At 42.9% G+C, this 20,802-nt stretch overlaps 1 protein-coding gene across 40 annotated transcripts in view; it reads left to right on the forward strand.

The window, feature by feature from the left end:
• The window catches only part of heph (polypyrimidine tract-binding protein 1 heph), a 503,533-nt gene that overhangs the window by 398,113 nt on the left and 84,618 nt on the right, over positions 1 to 20,802 (forward strand). For 39 of the 40 annotated variants that reach the window (XM_071687661.1, XM_071687698.1, XM_071687719.1 and 36 more), the window contains one exon: positions 12,505 to 12,606. In XM_071687661.1, the coding sequence (XP_071543762.1) occupies positions 12,559 to 12,606 (48 nt within the window). In that variant the 5' untranslated portion in view covers positions 12,505 to 12,558. The remainder of the gene's footprint in view (positions 1 to 12,504; positions 12,607 to 20,802) is intronic. The other variant, XM_071687709.1, reaches the window with a different exon arrangement.

Consider the following 20,802-nt stretch of genomic DNA (forward strand, 5'->3'; position numbering starts at 1 on the left):
TCGTACAGTAACTTGAAAAGGCGTAGAAAATTAGATTAGTACCTGTTGAGTTCTTGTGGGGGTATAAAACCCTCACAACTCTGGCTGAACTCAAGGATGTTTGGGTTTAATGGTGATATTCAACTCAATGCAGTGTCGCGGGGAAACCACATGATTCCAGATTGAGATCGTTATCATATCCTCAGACAGCAAGTCAGTGTATATATATCCAAATGTAGCATTTATGGATCTGGAGAAGGCATATGATAGAGTTGATAGAGATGCTCTGTGGAAGGTATTAAGAATATATGGTGTGGGAGGCAAGTTGTTAGAAGCAGTGAAAAGTTTTTATCGAGGATGTAAGGCATGTGTACGTGTAGGAAGAGAGGAAAGTGATTGGTTCTCAGTGAATGTAGGTTTGCGGCAGGGGTGTGTGATGTCTCCATGGTTGTTTAATTTGTTTATGGATGGGGTTGTTAGGGAGGTAAATGCAAGAGTCCTGGAAAGAGGGGCAAGTATGAAGTCTGTTGGGGATGAGAGAGCTTGGGAAGTGAGTCAGTTGTTGTTCGCTGATGATACAGCGCTGGTGGCTGATTCATGTGAGAAACTGCAGAAGCTGGTGACTGAGTTTGGTAAAGTGTGTGGAAGAAGAAAGTTAAGAGTAAATGTGAATAAGAGCAAGGTTATTAGGTACAGTAGGGTTGAGGGTCAAGTCAATTGGGAGGTGAGTTTGAATGGAGAAAAACTGGAGGAAGTGAAGTGTTTTAGATATCTGGGAGTGGATCTGTCAGCGGATGGAACCATGGAAGCGGAAGTGGATCATAGGGTGGGGGAGGGGGCGAAAATTTTGGGAGCCTTGAAAAATGTGTGGAAGTCGAGAACATTATCTCGGAAAGCAAAAATGGGTATGTTTGAAGGAATAGTGGTTCCAACAATGTTGTATGGTTGCGAGGCGTGGGCTATGGATAGAGTTGTGCGCAGGAGGATGGATGTGCTGGAAATGAGATGTTTGAGGACAATGTGTGGTGTGAGGTGGTTTGATCGAGTAAGTAACGTAAGGGTAAGAGAGATGTGTGGAAATAAAAAGAGCGTGGTTGAGAGAGCAGAAGAGGGTGTTTTGAAATGGTTTGGGCACATGGAGAGAATGAGTGAGGAAAGATTGACCAAGAGGATATATGTGTCGGAGGTGGAGGGAACGAGGAGAAGAGGGAGACCAAATTGGAGGTGGAAAGATGGAGTGAAAAAGATTTTGTGTGATCGGGGCCTGAACATGCAGGAGGGTGAAAGGAGGGCAAGGAATAGAGTGAATTGGAGCGATGTGGTATACAGGGGTTGACGTGCTGTCGGTGGATTGAATCAAGGCATGTGAAGCGTCTGGGGTAAACCATGGAAAGCTGTGTAGGTATGTATATTTGCGTGTGTGGACGTGTGTATGTACGTGTGTATGGGGGTTGGGCCATTTCTTTCGTCTGTTTCCTCGCGCTACCTCGCAAACGCGGGAGACAGCCAAAGTATAAAAAAAAAAAAAAAAAAAAAAAAATATATATATATATATATATATATATATATATATATATATATATATATATATATATATAAACATAATCAGATTGTTTATGACTTTAAGTGCGATGGGTATGTAGTCGTCAAATGGCAAACATACTATGGGGGCTGGGAATAAATGGAGATATGACAGAGAGAGACTGTATATAGAGATGTTAATGCTGGAAACTATAGGATCATTTGTAATATAGAAATGATATTGATGATGCTAAGGAAATTGTCAGTTTTCCCCCCGTTTTCATTATATAGGGTATCGTATGGTACGATAGGTGAGCCTTTTGAGTTTGTAGGCTGATGATAGACTGCTTGCTGATGACTTACAGAAATTTGTAATGATCTACAGAAGTCGAAATGTTGAAATTAAGGAAAATTGCTTATTTTTCAGTGGGAAAATTGGATTTGGAATTGAATTCCGAGAGGTTGGTTAGGATTTAGGATTTGCAGGTACAGAAGTATATCGTTTCGATTTTGTTGTATGTATGTAGAGATACCTTAGGATGATTGATGATGGACACGTAGATAGGGGAGCATTTTAGAAATTCTATAAGTATTCTTATTCGATGCAAGTAGAATGGTTGTAGGTGAAGAAGGTAGAATAAAACGAGGGGGTGGGGAAGCCCCTAGATGGGGTTTTGAGACTAGATGGCCTTATGCAAAATGGTAGGAGCTTATAGGGTAACGAAGTTATACCTGAACGAGACTGTAGGAAGGGGGAGAGTATGTCAAGAGGAATATTCAGGGAACTTGAGGGTGAGGTGTTTCAGCATGCTAGTGTGTGTGTGTGTAGACAGGACAGTTGCGTGGAGTGAATGGAGGGAGCTACTGCGGGTCAGATGTGTAAGTTACAGGTCATCATCCTGGAGGAGGTTCAGCATTACTAAACCCAGCAAGATGGTGGGAAACGCGATAGATAAACGTTTCGATCGAAGAGGTAATGTATTCAGAATTCCAGCGAGAGATATACGTAGCAAATCGCTGGGCCAACTTCGTCAGTCGGGGCACAAGTTTGAGCATCAGTCAGGCCAAGTTTGAAGAAGTCTGTAATAGACCAAGAATTGTGGAGAGTTTGGCGACTGCGCATCAACTTGTTTGTACATCGTACGTAGATGAGCTCTCTTCCCCTCCCTTTTTATTCTGTTATTTCTCACTCAGTCTTTCGAAACGTTGTTACCTTACCAGGTGGCTGACGTGTGTTATTACTGAAGCTATGTAATCTCCGATTCCCTTTCTAAGTATTTTAGAGGGTACATCAGCGATCAGTGTCGGTAGGAACTTGTCACGATGAGCGGAGTGTAGAGCGTCGAGGCGTCCGGGAAGGGCTGAGGCTGCGGCTGTTGTGCACTTAGACAACCTGTTGATTATCGATTATGGGCCAGCTGTCACCCACGCCATCCTCCTGCCTGATAGTCGTCGACCGCCTCCTCCCCAGCCACCTCTGCTCCCTCCTTGCACTGGCCCGCCTCCGCCCTAATCTACTTACGCGCACCGAATCACTTTTCGGATAGCGTTTGCTTCTCTAATCCCAGTCCTCACTCTGACTTTTATCCTGTCTCGCCCTTCTCAGAACCCTCGTACTACACTCCCAGAATGTTTCTCTGCTGCCATATCACATACTAGACTCGTGTGGTCCAGCCAGTGTCACTATGTCACCCCCAGCCACTGTCTTCATGTCATATATATCTTTACCGTTCCAGCCACAGACCTCCATCATTATGCCTTCTCACAACGTAGGTTTTCCACAGACATCCACGAGCCATCTGTACTCTAACCGTTTACCGTGTCACTAGGTGATGACCTTCGTAGCTTAAGCTTACATATTACGTTATGAACATAAGTTAGATACGTCCCCAACTAAATATGTCACATATTTAATAAACGGTAATATGTTTCCATATGATGTACTTTGTACTTGAAACCTGCCATGTCTTCCTGCTCTTGCTTGTTCCATCTGTCCTTTACCAAGATCAGAGCCCATCATGTTTCGTCTTAATTCCACCAACGTTGGCCCTTCTTTGGGGGCGAAGTCCCCTTGCTTTCTTTCCTAAAGTATGATCTCACACTTGGAAGAGTCCCCTTCCTGTTCCTAAGGACAAAATCCCTCCTCTTCAATAAAAGGAACCCTCTACCCCATCGCTCTCAGGCATATCCCCTGGGTCTTCCCATGACCCTCGACCTGAACCCCTGCGTGCTATGGGACCCCCCCCCCCCCCCTCTTCTGCTCACCGCCGTTCACCCTTCGCCCTCGGGTTGAAGCAGGAGAGGCAGAGATATATTGGCATTCTCTGGTTATTGTCGTCCGGCAGAATAGCTCTGTTCGGTTGAGGTGCTGTGGTCAATACTGTGCCGCTGCTGCTGCTGCACCTTCGGTTATTACTCTCTCTCTCTCTCTCTCTCTCTCTCTCTCTCTCTCTCTCTCTCTCTCTCTCTCTCTCTCTCTCTCTCTCTCTCTCTCTCTCTCTCATTGACCATTCCCATTTTGAGCTATTTATAGTGTACGTGGTTGTCATGAGGAGAGTGAATGTATTGTATCGCCCGTTATTCTCCGTCCATAGCGATCCTTGATGCTGTTGCTTGCGACCTTCGTTGGCAAAGCTTAGTCTTCAAGTTACTTAGTCTGCAACAACAACATAAAAGTGTGTGTGTGTAAATATATATAATGTGTTTACGTGGAAGTATATGTCTGTCATTCCAAATTTATCTCTAGGTTCCTTTAAATCCATAACGGTCCCTTTGGTTGTTTTAGCCTCATCAGTTCTCTGTAACATTGTCATTGCAGAACCGTAATTAATTGCAAGACACTTTCGTTAGTACTTGTGGTACTGTAGTTAGTTTCTTTACCATAAATTCTGCCATCCATTCCTTTCATTCTTCTTAGATCTTTGTTCTTGGCACGGTCCTCGTGGAGATCTACTTTCCACAGTGTGTTGATGTTAGAAAGTGTGATTAATGTGAAGGTTTGAAGTATTTAACGTATGCTTTGTGTGCAGTAGTAATGTGAACGCAGGCCATCGGACAGTGGTGTGACTGAACCATGAGTCCAGTGGGTCAAGATTCGCTTTTGTTAATAGAAAAGTCATCGCGTATGAGAGCATATCTTTGTTACCATACAGTTACCGGGAACATGTTTGCATCCCTAGACGAATCGTCTTGCTAGAACTCGAGAACCGGACAGACTCTTGGGAAGTGGTTTTTACTGTTTTCTCAGTATTTAAACTGCAGTCCAAGTTGGTAGGTTATAATCTCAAATGTCTTCGTAAAAAAATTAGTAATAGGTGAAATTATAGTTTTTTTGTTTGCTGAACTGTGAGCGCAAATAACTAAACATTGTTCTTGTATTAATATTAACAAGAAACATCTATGGTGAAGGGAGACGCGTGAAATTTGGTGGGACGCTCTCATCAAGTGGAGAGTTGGGCTAAGACGGATGGTTTAGGTCCCCCGAAGACTGTGTCTTGGGGAATAATTATTGGAGCGGAGATTGTTTCAGTAATGGCCAAGTCGGCGTGGACAGATTATTCCGTTGCCTTAACGAGGCTGCGGACGGTGGTGAAAGGGGCGTCATACAGGCATGATGAGTGGCGGAGGCCAGATACACTTGGCGTCTTGTGCCAATGAGGTCCACCACCAGCACGCCAACGTACACGTCTATGCTTACTCCCTTGCTTGATGGACAAGTGGCTGCCAGAGTGGCATCTTCACTGCAACAGCCAGCGTCGAATGCCATCTAAAAACAAAGGAATAGTGGAATGAATTTTCACGAAGTCGGAGGAAGCTCTTGACATGGACGTGTACACTATTTTAAGTAGAAAGTTCCTCGTCATATGCTCATGCAAGTCTATCCCATAATGCTTTACAAAAGAGCGATTCTCTCTTTGGGTAAAGGTTTTATATTGAATTTTACACGCAAATATATATATATATATTTTATTTTTTTTATTTTTTTTATTTTAAACTATTCGCCATTTCCCGCGTTAGCGAGGTAGCGTTAGGAACAGAGGACAGGGCCTTTTTTGGAATATCCTCACCTGGCCCCCTCTGTTCCTTCTTTTGGAAAATAAAAAAAAAAAAAAAAAACGAGAGGGGAGGATTTCCAGCCCCCCGCTCCCTCCCCTTTTAGTCGCCTTCTACGACACACAGGGAATACGTGGGAAGTATTCTTAATCCCCTATCCCCAGGGATAGGGGATTAAGAATATATATATATATATATATATATATATATATATATATATATATATATATATATATATATTTCTTTCATACTATTCGCCATTTCCCGCGTTAGCGAGGTAGCGTTAAGAACAGAGGACTGGACCTTTGAGGGAATATCCTAACACTTGTCTCCCGCGTTAGTGAGGGAGCGCAAGGAAACTGACGAAAGAATGGCCCAACCCACTCACATTCATATGTATATTCATACACGTCCACACGCGCACATATACATACCCATACATTTCAACGTGTGTGTGTGTATATATATATATATATATATATATATATATATATATATATATATATATATACATGTACATAAATCATACTTGCCTTTATTCATTCCGTCGTCACCCCGCCACACATGAAATGACACCGCCCTCCCTCCGCACGCGCGCGAGGTAGTTCTAGAAAAAGACAACAAAGGCCACATTCGTTCACACTCAGTCTCTAGCTGTAATGTATAATGCACCAAAACCACAGCTCCCTTTCCACATCTAGGCCCCACAACTTTCCATGGTTTGCCCCAGACACTTCACATGCCCTGGTTCAATCCATTGACAGCACGTCGACCCCGGTATACCACACCGTTCCATTTCACTCTATTCCTTGCACGCCTTGCACCCTTCTGCATGTTCAGGCCCCGATCGCTCAAAACCATTTATACTTCATCCTTCCACCTCCAATTTGGTCTCGCACTTCTCGTTCCCTCCACCTCACACATATACCCTCTCTGTCAATCTATCCTCACTCATTCTCTCTATGCGACCAAACCATTTCAATACACCATCTTCTACTCTCTCAACCACACACTTTTTATTACCACGCATCTCTCTCTCTCTCTCTCTCTCATTACTTGATCAAACCACCTCACACCACATATTGTCCTCAAACATCTCATTTCCAACACATCCACCCTCCTCTGCACAACCATATCTATAGCCCACGCTGCGCATCCATATAACATTGTTGGAACCACTATCCCTTCATACATACCCATTTTTGCTTTCCGTGATAATGTTCTCGCCTTCCACACATTCTTCAACGCTCCCACAACTTTCGTCCCCTCCCCCACCGTGTGACACACTTCCATAGTTCCATCCGCTGCCAAATCCATTCCCAGATATCTAAAACACTTTTAAGTTTCGCCAGTTTTTCTCCATTCAAACTTACCTTACAAATGACTTGTCCCTCAACCCTACTATATCTAGTAACCTTCCTCTTATTCACATTTACTCGCAGCTTTCTTCTTTCACACACTTTACCAAACTCAGTCACCAGCTTCTGCAGTTTCTCACCCGAATCGGGCACCAGCGCATTCACTGAGAACCAATCACTTTCCTCTCTTCCTACTTGTACACATGCCTTACATCCTCGATAAAAACTTTTCACTGCTTCTGTTAATACCTTCCACAGAGCATCGCTATCAACTCTATTATATACCTTCTCCAGATCCATAAATGCTACATACAAATCTATTTGTTTTTGAGTATTTCCCACATACATTCTTCAAAGCTAATACCTAATCCACACATCCTCTACCACTTGTGAAACCACTCTGCTCTTCCCCAATCTGATGCTCTGCACATGCCTTGACCCTCTCAGTCAATACCCTCCCATATGATTTCTCAGGAATACTCAACAAACTTATACCTCTGTAATTTGAACACTCACCTTTATACCCTTTGTCTTTGTGCAATGGCACTATGCAAGTTTTTCGCCAATCATCTGGCACTTCACCATGAGCCATACTACATTGAATATCTTCACCAACCAGTCAATAACAGTCATCCCCCTTTTTAGTAAATTCCACTGCAATACCTTCCAGACCCGCCGCTTTGCCGGCTTTCATCTTCCGCAAAGCTTTCACTACCTCTTCTCTGTTTACCAAATCATTCTCCCTGACCCCTCTCACTTTGTACACCACCTCGACCTAAACACCCTATATATGCCATTCTATCATCAAACACATTCAACAAACCTTCCAAATACTCGCTCCATCTCACATCACCACTACTTATTGCCTCCCCATTAGCCCCCTTCACCGATGTTCCCATTTGTTCTCTCGTCTTACGCACTTTATTTACCTCCTTCCAAAACATCTTTTTATTCTCCCTAGACTTTAATGATAAGCCAACTCTCATTTGCCCTCTTTTTCACCTCTTGCGCCTTTCTCTTGACCTCCTGCCTTTCTTTTATACATCTCTTAGTCACTTGCACTATTTCCCTGCAAAAATCGACCAAATGCCTTTCTTCTGTTTCACCAGTAATCTTACTACTTCATCCCTCCACTAGGTACCCTTTGTAATCTGACCACCTCCCACCATTCTCATGCCACAAGCATCTTCTGTGCAAGCCATCACTGCTTCCCTAAATACATCCCATTCCTCCCTCACTCCCTTTACGTCTTTTGCTCTCACGTTTTTCCATTCTTCATCCAGTCTTTCTTGGTACTTCCTCACACAAGTCTCCCTCCCAAGCTCGCTCTTTCCACGCTCTTCACCTCAACATTCTCTCTTCTTTTCTGAAAACCTCTACAAATCTTCACCTTCGCCTCCATAAGATGATATTCAGACATCCCTCCAGTTGCACCTCTCAGCACATTAACATCCAAAAGTCTTTCACGCGCCTATCAATTTATATAATATATATATATATATATATATATATATATATATATATATATATATATATATATATATTTTTTTTTTTTTTTTCATACTATTCGCTATTTCCCGCGATAGCGAGGTAGCGTTAAGAACAGAGGACTGGGCCTTTGAGGGAATATCCTCACCTGGACCTCTTCTCTGTTCCTTCTTTTGGAAAATTAAAAAAAAAAAAAAAAAACGAGAGGGGAGGATTTCCAGCCCCCCGCTCCCTTCCCTTTTAGTCGCCTTCTACGACACGCAGGGAATACGTGGGAGGTATTCTTTCTCCCCTATCCCCAGGGAATTATATATATATATATATATATATATATATATATATATATATATATATATATATATATATATATATTAAGGTAGATATCGATTTCTCTACGGTAAGTTGCAGCAGAATTTTTATGCTGTATTTCTTAGTATTATCGCTGTGAAGTTTAAAGAACATCAAGAGTCAGCTGATTCTGGTCTCGGCCAGACGCATTTGTCATTAGGATAAGTTAACTTTGTCTAGTTAGCATTGTTAGCCAGTTCACGTTATGTAATATAACGGAGGTCTAGTGATTTGCCTTTTTTTTTTTTCTTTTAGTGTTATTTTGGAGAGTTTTCCCAGAAGCTAAGTCTGTGTGGAAAAAAGCAGTAGAAGTTGACATGCTCTTGCCCCGAAACTGTTTGTGGAATTTCATCCGTCAGCGTTAGTTAGTGGATATTGCTATTCCTTCAAGACAAAGAGCTGTGTTGTTATTTAGTGAATATTACATTTGATGGTAATGTTTCGAGAGGCACAAGTAATCATCTGCAGAGCAGGGCAAGTGTTTGACATTCATTTACAACTTTGAATATTTGAGGAATAAAACAGATTGTAGTATGTCGTTAAATACCTAGTCTGGCAGCAGCTTGCAGCCCCTCTTTATGCATTCACATAGATCTTAACTTTTAAGGCTAAGCCAATTATCGCCCGATTGAAATTGGACGTAGGGAGCCCTCAAACTTTGTGTGCTGGGGAGGAGAGAAGTGCTACCCCGCTCGCCCACTCATATTGCTGGCCTTTGGTCCAGGTGATTCCTCGTGCACTTAACACTCCCTTCCCCACCCCACCTACCCCTTACCCATCCCACACCCATTTTCCTCCTCCTCCTCTTGCTCTTTGTTATCCGATATTGAGCTTCGGTCACCTTTGTCATCTGACTCACTACATCCACACCTTTGTTACCTGATACTGCTGAGTTGCTCTCTTTTATTGCTACGCCATTCCTGACGGGCATGAATTCCCTGAGCGAATATACTGGTGGCATGGGAAGAAAGGAAGGCCCGGCATAGATAGTGGCTGTGTGTAGGTAAGTGGTAAGGATAGTGGCATCTGGTGGGCATCGGTAGGGATATGGCGCTCGGCGCGTGAGTGGAGTGGAAGTGGCGCTTGGGGACGAGTACACATTGGTGTTAGAACGGGAAAGGAGTTGGTCATGATGATATGAGGGTGTGGTGAATAGGGATGGTGACAACGGGTGGCGGTTGGTGTGATATGACCAGGAGTGGGTGATCGTGCTGTTGTGAAACGAGGCTAGAAAGCGTTTGGCAGACGGTTGATACAACATATGTGCGTTGGGTTAGTATCAAGACTTCTACGGGAGGAGGGGATCGGCTGGTTGTGGACACCTCATAAGGAGTTTCTGATGTGAAGGGAGCTGCATAAAACGGTTACACGACGGTTACAGACGGTGAGAGGCCTTTGTAGAGACTGCTTTGGACATACTAGATGTGCGATGCCGAATGGGAGGAGCAAGCAAGGGACAGTGACTGGCGAAGTGGGTGAAGAAGCACAACTATGGGCACTATCCTCTGGAGCGGTATCATGTTCGGTCCTGGTCCCAGTGGGCGTCGAGATCACTGCCATCTCAGCTGTTCATTCTCTCATGTTGAGTGAATTGGAGTGATATGGTATATACAGGGCGACGTGTTATCTCAGGATTGAACTAGGCCGTGAAGCGGCCAGGGGAAAACACCGACCGGTCTTTGGGGCTCGTTGCATGGCACATGATAGCTGGAGAGTGGACGTAAACGAATTACGCATTTCTTCGTTTTTTTTCTTGGCGCTACCTTGCTAACGTGGGAAACTGCGAACAATATATATATATATATATATATATATATATATATATATATATATATATATATATATATATATATATATATACATACATACATACAGTGTGGTATACCGGGGTCGACGTGCTGTCAATGGATTGAACCAGGGCATGTGAAGCGTCTGGGGTAAACCGTGCAAAGTTTTATGGGGTCTAGATGTGGAAAGGGAGCTGTGATTTCGATGCATTATACATGACAACTAGAGACTGAGTGTGAACGAATGTGGCCTTTATTTTCTTCTTAGCGCTACCTCGCGCGCATGATGGGGAGGAGGTTGTTATTTCATGTGTGGCTGGGTGGCAACGGGAATAGATAAAGGCAGCAAGTATGAATTGTGTACATGTGTATACATGTCTGTCCGTGTATGTACATATATGTATACGTTGAAATGTATAGGTATGTTTGTGCGTGTGTGGACGTGTATGAATATACATGTGTGTGTGGGTAGGTTGGGCTATCCTTTCGTCTGTTTCCTTGCGCTACCTCGCTAACGCTGGAGATATCGCCAAAGTTTAAACGCATAAATAAATTATATATATAATATAGTGTGTGTGTGTGTATACACTTGGGCTTCCATGGTGTAGTAGTTTAGTGTCGCTGACCAATACTCACCCACTGACCCACCCGGGGGTGGTTCCATACGTACGTAAAAGTGCAGAACTTTATCCTTAACACAATAATTAGATATTTGTGTATATAGATACATGCACACACAATCTAGACGCTGATTTAAGGCTGGGTGTCTGTGATCTGTCTTGCAAGGAGAGGGTGGGAGAGGGGAAGCTGTCTCACGGTGTCGTCACGTGACACCGGCAGGGGAACCTCCCTCCCCTCCTCTCTCCCGGGTGTGTTGGAATGAACTTAGTAACACAAAGTTGGGTGGATCCCTACCCCTTGAGGAGATCCTTGCTGCTCTCTGCCTCTTGCCAGCATGGAGCAGCAGCCAACTCCTCCTCTGGTGGAGGTATTTCTTCAATGTTCGATACATTTTGTTGAGAGGTTGTGGTGTCATATTTGTTCATGTTGCAGGACATGCTTGGGAACGCCCCTCCCCCCATTCATCTTTGGACGTTATTTTGTTCAAGTACTGGAATGGTTTAGTATTATCCTTACGGCCACCCTTCCATTGTCTGTTACTCTTGTATATTTAACCAGTAGTTGTGAAATAAAGCAGCTTTGTTAGTGTTGCTCCAGACTTGCTGTTAATAGGGAATTGCATTTTTTTTTTTTTTTTGTCACGAGTTCCTTTTGCTGATCGTTAGCTTATTGGATTTTGATCATGCGTCGTGAAATTAGTCAGCTTTTGTTGGAAACTGGAACAAACTGGCCTCTGTGCACGTCGTTCGACACGCTTACCAAGCTTTACACCGTGCTTGCTTTCCTATGACAAATTTTGCTAGATTACTTCCTCGTTCCATACATCATCACCTGAGGTACGAAGGTAACACATTTACTCCTACAGTCATCTATACTCACACTGAATTTTAGTGTTACGATCAATGACGTTGTATGATGCGAGAGTACGGGAAGGGTATTCCGATAACCTTCATGCCAGTATGGAGCGGCACTGAGCATGCGCATACGCACACGGGAGTCCCAGCATAAGTTTCCCCAACACCGGCTTTTCTAAGGTTTTGTAGATATTGGCCAAACAGTTAACATTAGATGATTTTGTTGCTACGCAAATAACTTTGTCCCAAACTGAAAACTGTAGTTCTTAGTTACTAGCTGTTGTATTTTGCTCGATTGAGGTAATCATCTGTAATTGTATCTTGGGACGTAAATTATCCTCACATTACCTTAAGTACTTTGTTCCTCTTCTTGGCTTGGATGACATTGTTCATTAAGTGTTATGAATTTGTAGTAGTAGCTGTAACACTGAAGAAATGGACCGCCCAGGGGATTTTGTTCTTTGTTGCTAACGAACAATTCTTCTCTCCTTGCAGCGTGGCTCCGATGAGCTGCTGTCGCAGACCGGAGCGGTGAGCAATGGGTCCGTCATGAGCCCGGCTCCCAACCACGCCGACAACAACAATGACGCAAAAAAGGTACGTTTGATGAAGTTTTTGTTTTCGTTAATATAATGTTACCACCACCCTACACCCCCCCCCCCAAAAAAAAAAAAAAAAAAAAAATCCGCCATAGTTAGTGTTTAGTAGTTGTTGTTGGTCATTGTGTCTATCTGGTTGGCACACCTTCAAGAAAATGCCTTTTGCCGCGTGTCTGCAGGAGGACTGCTTGTTCTGGGCGTGTCTACAGGAGGATTGCTTGTTGTGGTGCGAGTTTACACGAGGGCTGCTTGTTCTGGTGCGTGTCTGCAGGAGGGTTTGTTTCAATTCGTGTACACAGGGCGGCTTGTTCTGGTTTGTGCATACAGTGCGGCTTGTTCTGGTGTGTGTATATAGGGCGGCTTGCTCTGATTCGTGTATACAGGGCGGCTTGTTCTGGTTTGTGTATACAGGGTGGCTTTTGGTTCGTGTATACAGGGCGGTTTGTTTTGGTTCATGTTTACAGGGTGGTTTCTTCTGGTTCTTGTATGCAGGAAAGTTTGATCTGGTGCACTTATACATGATGTCTTTTGGTGTGTGTCTAAGAAGTTGTGTTGTGGTGCATACCTACAGGAGGGTTTGTTCTAGTGCTTGCTTACATTGGTGCGTGTCTACATTAGTTTGTTATAGTACTTGTCTACAGGAAAAGCTGTTCTGCTTGGGAGCCTTGTTTACAGAGAACTTGTTCTGGCACTTGTTTGCATGAGTTTGTGCGTGCACTAACTTGCACAATGGGTTACCGTGTATCTTTTCTTCTGAAGGGTTTACTCTGTCATTTGTCTACAGCGAGGCCTGAACTGAAACTGCTATAGGAAGATCTGCTCTGGCACTAGTCTACTGGAAGGCATGCTTTGAAATTTATTTCCTGAAGGGCTTGCTCATCTACTTTTTACTGATGGGCCTCCTCTGGCATTTGTTCACGGAAAGGCATGTCTACAGAATGGTCTGGCCTGGAACTTGTCTGTTGGAAGACTTGCTCTAGCACTTCGCTGCCTGAGAGCGTGTTTTACTATTTTAATCCTGGAAGGCCTTCCCTATTACTGTTAAGGGGAAGTGTGTCCTCTAACAGTTGTCTCCTGGATGGTCTGCTTTGGCACGGTGTCTACTGGAGGACCTCCTCTGGCACATGTCTACTGAACAGCCTCCTCTGGCACGTGTCTACTCGATAACTTCCTGTGGCACGTGTCTACAGGAAAGCCTCCCTGTGGCACTTTTCTACTGTAGGGCCTGTTCTGACTTTTCTTTCTGGAGAGCTGATCCTGATAGTTGTTTACTGGTGAGCTTGTTTGACGGTAGTCTTCAGGAGGTCTTGCTCTTGACAGTTATATAATAGAGGGTTTTCTCTAGCATTTATCAAAATCACACTGTCCACCGGGAGGGCTTGTTATGGCTCTAGTTGTTTACTAAACTTGTTCTGGCACTTGGCATTTTATCCTGAGGGCTAATTACGCCTTGTTCTTCTGTGATCTTGTTTTCAGGAACGCATATTTCTACCATTTGTCTAAAAGAAAAATTTTTGTCATTTTTTGACAAGAGCACGGGTCCCGTCTCCCACTTGAAAGTGGACGTACTCGGATTGTTGCTTGTGGTTGGACGTAGTTGTATTTGTCATGGTGGTAATGTGCAAGTCGACGTGGTGTGCTTCAGTTCTTACAGTGAACTGAAAGCATTATAAGGTGCTCTTTTAAGTTGAATTTTTCCTGTTTCATGTCTAGAAGTGAACATGGTGTGACTTCTAAACAAAAGGCTTTACAAGTTTGGAATTGGCCTTGTTTGTTTACTGTGAGCAGGTAGAAAGCTGACTTTGGTTCTTGTCTACAAGCGAACTTGGTCTAGTTTTTGACTACAAGTGAACTTGGTCTAGTTCTTGACTACAAGTGAACTTGGCCTAGTTCTTGTCTACCAGTGAACTTTATCTAGTTCTTGACTACAAGTGGACTTGGTCTAGTTCTTGTCTACGAGCGAACTTGGTCAAGTTCTTGACTACAAGTGAACTTGGTCTATTTCTTATTTACAATTGAACTTGGTCTAGTTCTTGACTACAAACGAACTTGGTTTAGTTCTTGACTACAAGTGAACTTGGTCTATTTTTTTTTATCTACAATTGAACTTGGTCTTTTTCTTGACTACAAGTGAACTTGGTCTAGTTCTTAGTCTACAATTGTACTGGGTCTATTTCTTGTCAACAATTGTACTTGGTTTAGTTCTTATCTACAATTGAATTTGGTCTAATTCTTGACTACAAGTGGACTTTGTCTACGTGACTACAAGTGAACTTGGTCTAATTCTTGTCTACAAGTAAGATAGTTTTTGTTTACACGTGGACTTTATCCTAGTTTTTGTTTACAAGTGGGCTTTGTGTAGTTATTGTTTACAAGTAGACTGTCGAGTTCTTTACAAATAGAATTTATATCTTGTTTACAAGTGAACGTGGTCTAGTTCTTGTTTGCAAGTTTACTTGCTCTAGTTCTTTTTTACGAGTGGACTTGGCCTAGTTCTTGTCTGCAAGTGACCTTGGTCTAGTTATTGTCTACAAGTGATCTTGGTCTACTTGTCTACAAGTGAACTTGGTGTACTTTTCTGCTAGTGAACTTGGCCATGTCTTGTCTGCCATTGAATTTGGCCTAGTTCTTGTCCACCAGTGAACTTGGTCAAGTTCTTGTCTACCAGTGAACGTGGTCTAGTTCTTGTCTACCAGTGAACGTGGTCTAGTTCTTGTCTACCAGTGAACGTGGTCTAGTTCTTGTTTACCAGTGAACGTGGTCTAGTTCTTGTCTGCAGTGAATTTGGTCTAGTTCTTGTCTGCAAGTGAACTTGGTCTAGCTCTTGTCTACCAGTGAACGTGGTCTAGTTCTTGTCTACCAGTGAACGTGGTCTAGTTCTTGTCTGCAAGTGAACTTGGTCTAGTTCTTGTCTGCAAGTGAACTTGGTCTAGTTCTTGTCTGCAAGTGAACTTGGTCTAGTTCTTGTCTGCAAGTGAACTTGGTCTAGTTCTTGTCTGCAAGTGAATTGGTCTAGTTCTTGTCTGCAAGTGAACTTGGTCTAGTTCATGTCTGCAAGTGAACTTGGTCTAGTTCATGTCTGCAAGTGAACTTGGTCTAGTTCTTGTCTGCAAGTGAACTTTGTCTAGTTCTTGTCTGCAAGTGAACTTGGTCTAGTTCTTGTCTGCAAGTGAACTTGGTCTAGTTCTTGTCTGCAAGTGAACTTGGTCTTGTTCTTGTCTGAAAGTGAACTTGGTCTTGTTCTTGTCTGAAAGTGAACTTGGTCTTGTTCTTGTCTGAAAGTGAACTTGGTCTAGTTCTTGTCTGAAAGTGAACTTGGTCTAGTTCTTGTCTGAAAGTGAACTTGGTCTAGTTCTTGTCTGCAAGTGAACTTGGTCTAGTTCTTGTCTGCAAGTGAACTTGGTCTAGTTCTTGTCTGCAAGTGAACTTGGTCTAGTTCTTGTCTGCAAGTGAACTTGGTCTAGTTCTTGTCTGCAAGTGAACTTGGTCTAGTTCTTGTCTGAAAGTGAACTTGGTCTAGTTCTTGTCTGAAAGTGAACTTGGTCTAGTTCTTGTCTGAAAGTGAACTTGGTCTAGTTCTTGTCTGCAAGTGAACTTGGTCTAGTTCTTGTCTGCAAGTGAACTTGGTCTAGTTCTTGTCTGAAAGTGAACTTGGTCTAGTTCTTGTCTGAAAGTGAACTTGGTCTAGTTCTTGTCTGAAAGTGAACTTGGTCTAGTTCTTGTCTGAAAGTGAACTTGGTCTAGTTCTAGTCTGCAAGTGAACTTGGTCTAGTTCTAGTCTGCAAGTGAACTTGGTCTAGTTCTTGTCTGCAAGTGAACTTGGTCTAGTTCTTGTCTGCAAGTGAACTTGGTCTAGTTCTTGTCTGCAAGTGAAGTTGGTCTAGTTCTTGTCTGCACGTGAACTTGGTCTGCTTTTATTAAGCAAATGAATGATTTTTTAAGTATCTGTAAGTTCACGTTTAATTGCTAAGATCTGTAGGTGGTTATTATTCTGTCATTATTTTGCCTCACGATTTTCGAGTGACGCTAGTTACTGGTGTTACCCACCTGTTACATATCATTACAGTATGAGTTACGGTAGTCTCCATCGAAAGAGGGTAACTGTATCTTTACAGATACGCTATTCATTTGGCTGCTTTATATTCCGTCAGTTTTGAGAATTAGTACGTTGAGTTTACAGAGCTTGAGGTGAAGTAATCTCTCTCTCTCTCTCTCTCTCTCTCTCTCTCTCTCTCTCTCTCTCTCTCTCTCTCTCACTCACTTTGGAGTTGCATTATAGTTTTAAGGAGTGCTCTGGACAAGGACCAACAAATTGTATCGGACCAGCCAGGTTGTGACGGGGAGGGGCTATGTAAGCCCTGAGGGCTGCGGCTCTCAACAGGCTGGTCGACCAACGACTTGATCTAACACCCCGGGCCCGGGCCGGGCTGTGCGGGATAGAGACTTCCGAAGACTTCAGGTATCCCCTGATAACTCCCTTATCAAACATACTAGTATAACTGATTGCAGATCGAGAGAATGATAATCAGTAGATTAGTATTTCATTTTTTGTATATGTCTCTGTCTGTTACGTGCATGCGCATTTCAACTACATAAACATCGCTGTTTATGACATCTTGGGTAATAGACTCGCTGAGTGGCATGACCTGCCCTGGAAGAAGGCTTAGCGAGAGGTTGCATAGCTTTAGATGTTTTCAGGGAGCCAGTTGTTGCATGTTAGGTATGGTGCTGCATGTGTGTCATCAATGCAACCCAGTACGGGCAGTACAGTGCTGCAGCACGCACCTCATACCTCGCGGGCGAGCACATGAGAGTCCTTTTCGGCTGTGGTATGGTCCTTGTTAGATTCGGGTCGAGACATCGATACTAGGCAGGACTTGTATCTTGGTTGGCCAGCTGTTTGTTAGCTTCTATACATGTACCGCCATTGTCAGTTGAGGGTCGGGTAGGTGTTGGGAATCTCTCGCCTCCCTACATCGTCGTCGTACATTGACGGTCGTGGAGAGATGCTTGCAGGTGGTTCGGCCTGGCGGGAGAGCTGCCGCCCTCCGTCCTCATCTTTAACTCGTCAGTGACTTTTAAATCTAACGAATTTGCCTTTGACGCTTGTGTATGCGTGTTTGTTTGTCTGTGCTGTTATAGTAGGGACTCGCTTTGTCGTCCAGCTTGTGGGAGAAACGTGTGATAGCAGAGCCGCCTACTGGAACGGGAACGAACGTGTGTTTTGTAATGGATATTTTACTCCTGCTGATTGTTATCGTCTCCAGTGCTTTTTTTATTGTTTTCAATTTTAGAGGAATAGCTTGCGTAACATTTTGTCTTGTATTGCTCTACTATCGTTTTTACTCCTTTTCTTAAATTTACGGTTCAGGTGGTCAAGTATTTAAAGACAGTAAAGAGCGATTATGGTTCCCGCAAGATCTTGGCGCCAGGTTAGGTAGATTACTCGTCCACCTCACCCACTGCTGCTAACAGACTCAACCTTTGGACTCGTTCTGTCCGCCACCAGTACTCGTCTACCTCAGAGTTAGTTATTTTTGGCTGTATAATTAGAAGGTTTAGGATCAGCATAATTAGAAAAGAACACACACACACACACACACACACACACACACACACACACACACACACACACACACACACATAGTATATGAACAGTGGCGTGTCAAGCGTCGGGGTAAACCATGGAAAGGTCTGTGGGGCCTGGTTGGTTGTGGAGAGGGAGCTGTGGTTTCGGTGCATTGCACTTGACAGCTAGAGAATGCGGCCTTTCTTGTTTCTAGTGCTACCTCGTTAATGTTGGAAACAGCCAACTGATATGTATGATATTCATGAAACATGCGAATTTTTCAATTCCACTTTCGTGTAATGATTACATCGTCAGGGGAGATAAAAAATGAGATGGAAGACGTAGGACTAGGACAATCAGTTGATATACAAGGGACCTTGCTAATTTGCATTTACTAGATCAGCTCGCCGCTGTGACCTCTTGCAATATATTTATTTATATTTATTCTATTTTGCTTTGTCGCTGTCTCCCGCGTTAGCGAGGTAGCGCAAGGAAACAGACGGAAGAATGGCCCAACCCACCCACAGACACATGTATATACATACACGTCCACACACGCAAATATACATACCTATACATCTCAATGTATGTATATATATATATATATATATATATATATATATATATATATATATATATATATATATATACACGTGCCCACAGTTCAAACTGTCTGCCTTTATTCATTCCCATCGCCATATATATATATATATATATATATATATATATATATATATATATATATATATATATATATATATATATATATTTCTTTTTTCATACTATTCGCCATTTCCCGCATTAGCGAGGTAGCGTTAAGAACAGAGGACTGGGCCAGGTGAGGGTATTCCCTCAAAGGCCCAGTCCTCTGTTCTTAACGCTACCTCGCTAATGCGGGAAATGGCGAATAGTTTGAAAGAAAGAAAGATATATATATATATATTCCCTCAAAGATCCAGTCGTCTGTTCTTAACGCTACCTCGCTAACGCGGGAAATGGCGAATAGTATGAAAGGAAAGATCATATATATATATTATATATATATATATATATATATATATATATATATATATATATATATATTTTTTTTTTTTTTTTTTTTTCCCAAAAGAAGGAAGAGAGAAGGGGGCCAGGTGAGGATTTTCCCTCAGAGGCCCAGTCCTCTGTTCTTAACGCTACCTTGCTAACGCGGGAAATGGCGAATAGTTTGAAAAAAAAAATATATATATATATATATATATATATATATATATATATATATATATATTGAGAGAATACGGCAGCTTCAAGGCTGGAGTTCGCATAAAATAGGGTTAGGTGCTCTTATTGTAATCTTTTCATCTGCTGACAACAGTAAGAGCCTTTTCGAAGGTAACCTCCCACTTACTGGGTACCAGTTGCAAAAGAGTCCGCTGAGAGAGAGAGAGAGAGAGAGAGAGAGAGAGAGAGAGAGAGAGAGAGAGAGAGAGAGAGAGAATCATGGGCTCAATATGTCCATATCAAGATTGGTGAGGAAAGCCACATGTTCATGTTTTGAGAGACGGGGTTCTTAAAGGAAGACATTGTAAGGGTCGGGGAAGGTGGGGAGGCGAGGTGAATAAGGTTGCGTGTCACAATAAAGGTTTACAAGAAAACTGTCCTCCACGATGATTACTGGTTACACAACAGGAATGGGATGTACTGCTAAGAGCTTCTTGACCAGCTGAAGATGCTCCCAAGCAGGCCACCGAGGGTAGGAGCTATAGTAATGCCCGTGAAAGAGGGAGAAAAGCAACGCTGTGGTGAAGAGAGCGGCGGTTCGTTTTGAGGGGGAGGGAGAGTTAAAACCAACTTTTTTTTCTTTTTCTTAACTGTAAAAATGGAGAGTGAGAGACGAGACCTCACACCAGTATATTAGTAATGCATCATGCAGTAATACAACAATATTACTCAGTATACTGTTGTTCAGGAAAGAATTTATTATTCCAGACCGGCATATTCATCAGTTTCCTTTACAACATTTTGATGAGCACGCTTTGTCTCATCACTTCCCTGAGATTGGTTATTGGGGTCGGATCACCTGATTATACCCGAAAATCATAGAATATTGAACGTGAATTTTGAATTCGGTGGTAGCAACGCTGCTGTAGTAAAATTTCACTGTACCAGAACCTGCCGGTGAGAACTCGTTCCGGCGTCACATTTAGATTTTTTGTGTTAGTGTATCTGTGGCGTAGTTTCGAGAAGGCTGTGTCTGCTCGGCAGAGCCTTTGTTACATCTCGTTACTGCTTCCGTGTGACGCTAGCTGGATACAAGTCAACAGGAGTGAAGATGCTCCCATCCTGTTCTGTATGGTATCTGCATCATTATGACGCAGAGCGATTATACAACACACAATTAACTTCACATTGACTCCAAAAGCTGTGTACCCCGAAAAAGAATTTTTGGAGGAGAGGAGACCGGATATGTTCGAGTCAGTAATGTCAGACGAGGGTTATACCTAATGCACCATGTGTCGATATCGTCTTGGTAGAGAACTCGTTTATTGAAGTAAATCCTTTTCTATCTCATTATCCCGCTGCTGGTTTTCATTAGGAGGCTGAGGTCAGCCACAGTGATTGTGGTTAACGGACCTCAACCCACTT

Source organism: Panulirus ornatus, chromosome 3 (genome assembly GCF_036320965.1).
Source record: "Panulirus ornatus isolate Po-2019 chromosome 3, ASM3632096v1, whole genome shotgun sequence".
NCBI classification, from domain to species: domain Eukaryota; kingdom Metazoa; phylum Arthropoda; class Malacostraca; order Decapoda; family Palinuridae; genus Panulirus; species Panulirus ornatus.